Below are 2,754 nucleotides of genomic sequence, written 5' to 3'. Positions count from 1 at the left end.
TCCGGCCACGCCCCCCTTCAACTCGCACACCTCCGCTACAACCTTCTCAATCCCCTGATCGCGTGCAGCTGAACTTCATCCGTTCTCCTGACCCCACACACCTGGCACCCACCTGATCATACTATGGGGCTCCCAGCAATCTCTGTGTCGTCCGGCGTTCCATGACACTGTGATGTCCACTTTCCCTTTCATACCACAGTCACCACACTTGCGTTATGTTCATTTCCAGATAAATGTCATATAAATGTCATGTATAAAACATTACATATATGAAGGATGTTTATTTAAGCATATCAACTTAATGCACTGATTACACTGGTGTCCACAATAACATACTAGGCCTCACTGTAAACACAGAAAACCAAAAGTGAAGTGTCCAGAAGTAGAATGAGCTTGCATTATGGTTCTTTCAGCTTAGGCCTATCTATCAATTAAGTTAATCATTAAAGTGAATGGTTAATATGAAGAAAAAAAATGGCCTCTAATGATGTGTTAAATAGAATTAAATAATCCTCATTTTAATTTGCAAATTAACCTCCTCTGAGAGCGAGTGTGAGAAAAATGGTGCTCATAGATCCAATGCCGTAGGATTCCAGTTTTCGGTCATCATCAAGCTGCTTGCCCTCGAAAATCAGTCTCTGTTGGTCGACTTCAACCTTCAGCTTACTGTAGACCTTGATTTTGAAAGCCTTGACGGTTTCACCAGGCATCACGTCATAGGTGGAAATCTGACTTTTCTCGTTCTTTAGGATCACCTGAATAGGCTGAATAGGTGCGGGATCCGTTACCAGAACCACGACACAAGAACCAGACTTTAAGCCGATGGCACTGAGGGAGCTGAAATCATTGCTGAAGTTTATCCCGTTTCCGTTTGAGAGTCTCTGGCGTGCAGGTGCATCGCCTCTCAGATCCTCAATGCGTTTCTTTAAATCTCCAACAGTAATACTTGAGTTCACCGGCAGGGAGTATGTATGTCCGTTCAGGAATTTGATTTGAATATCCATTCTGAGAAGCTGGAGGTACAAAATCCGATTCAGTAGGCTACAACAATACCGTTTCAGTCAAGTGACAAAATTCCTAAGTTATTTCATCAGCTTGCATAACTAACTTCGTAGTCTTCACACAGACTAGGCTACTTATGAATACCGACAGAAGTGATAAAACAGATTAAAGAAATTGATTTATCATAGCGAAATTATCAATGTAGGCTATTGAATAGACCTAAACCAAGCAGGAAATTCGTCATTTCTCAACATTAAACAGACCTTCAAAAAAGCACGGCATATATAAAAAAGTAACATGTGGTGCTAATTAGTTTAATTATATTGTCACGTTACCGTCGTTGGACGATTCTTAAGTTTGTAGTTCACGGGTGTCGATCGTTGATGAACGAGTAGCTTGATCGCCAGATGAAAATTCTACTGAACCAGCAGCGTTCTGACTATAGGCGGAAATCCCGGGGGGATAGGGGGGACGTGTCCCCCACACCATAAAGTTGTCCCCCCCAACAATCATTGTAAACACAAATAAATCATTTTGAATAAAACAGTAATATTAAATAAAAGCCTGACAATACAAGCGGTGCTAATTACAAACGTAAAACAATGTGTTTTTTAAGTGTTAAAAAATTGATGATCCCCCTATTCCTCAAAGTGGTTTGGTTCACATGCTATTTCCAACGGGCGGGGCTACTGGCAGCTCCCTGTTTCAGCCAATCAGCCCAGTACACGGTCAGATTGTGAGGAAACCAACCGAACCAGTAAAACCTCTACAAGTAAAAACCAGTAAGTCATTTATCACACCACTTGTTCAACAAGCATAAGCTTGTAACATGAAGCCCGAAGAAATTTGTTCTTAATTCCACTCATGAAGTTTCCGGGACAATTCTGGCATTCATGAAAGTTTTCTTATCTGGGATTTGTTCTTAATTTTGAACAGAATTTAAGAACGCTAAATAGCAGTCGTAAATCGGCCAGATTGGAGTGCGCCCATGTTCTTAGATCCAGCATATCGTTTTTAACAGTGCAGTGCTTCAAAGGTATTACATAAGAACAGTGACAAACATCAGGTGCTTACGAGATGTGATATGTGTGGCAGGATAAAAGTAAACAGTAACCCTTCCAAGGGATACTGGTTTGGCAAGTATTACTTGGGGCAGGGCAATGAAGATTTGCAAGTAAGCTACTGACTCACTAGGAAGGAATGTAACACGGTGGTTACCCCTGTGCCACACAGACGTGCCAGAAATAAGGACACTCAGTTATGTATGACAAGATACCCTGACTTTGAAGTGTTTAAAATCATTCAATTGTGTTGATGTCTTGAACAACACTATTAAATGATCAAGAGTGCAGAGACAACCTGATTTTATACCCTAAGAATAAGTCAAAGTTGCCAAAGAAACCTAAAATCCCTTAGGCTACAGCATGACAGTTTTTCTACATTCATCTAAAATTGTCTTATATATAGAGCACCAGGTTTTAAATACATTTCATATATTTGTATGTATTGCTGTTCAGTAATTTCATTTGGAGATCCATTGTGATTAAGAAGTTATTAAAAAGCATTGTTATTTCTGACTTGATACAGTGCATTTTTAACAATCACTGTTCCAAAACAGTAAAATTGACAGTAAATTAGGCCTAATATAGACTATGCCTATTATAATATGGCATGTGATGTGTGTATGACTGCCTGAATATCCGTGTGTGCTTGTCATATGAAGTACCAGTGTTCTATGCATATAATCTTATG

The 2,754-nt window shown here is 39.8% G+C and overlaps 1 protein-coding gene across 1 annotated transcript; it reads right to left on the bottom strand.

Annotated features, from left to right (window-relative positions):
* Positions 1-530: 530 nt before the first annotated feature.
* LOC116224132 (polyubiquitin-like) lies at positions 531-1,004 on the bottom strand. Its single transcript, XM_031582965.1, has one exon. It carries the CDS (start codon positions 1,002-1,004, stop codon positions 531-533), a length of 474 nt encoding a protein of 157 aa, XP_031438825.1.
* Between the last annotated feature and the right edge of the window lie 1,750 nt (positions 1,005-2,754).

This window comes from Clupea harengus, chromosome 16 (genome assembly GCF_900700415.2).
Source record: "Clupea harengus chromosome 16, Ch_v2.0.2, whole genome shotgun sequence".
Lineage (NCBI taxonomy): Eukaryota > Metazoa > Chordata > Actinopteri > Clupeiformes > Clupeidae > Clupea > Clupea harengus.
This window is presented reverse-complemented; position numbering and strand designations above follow the sequence as displayed.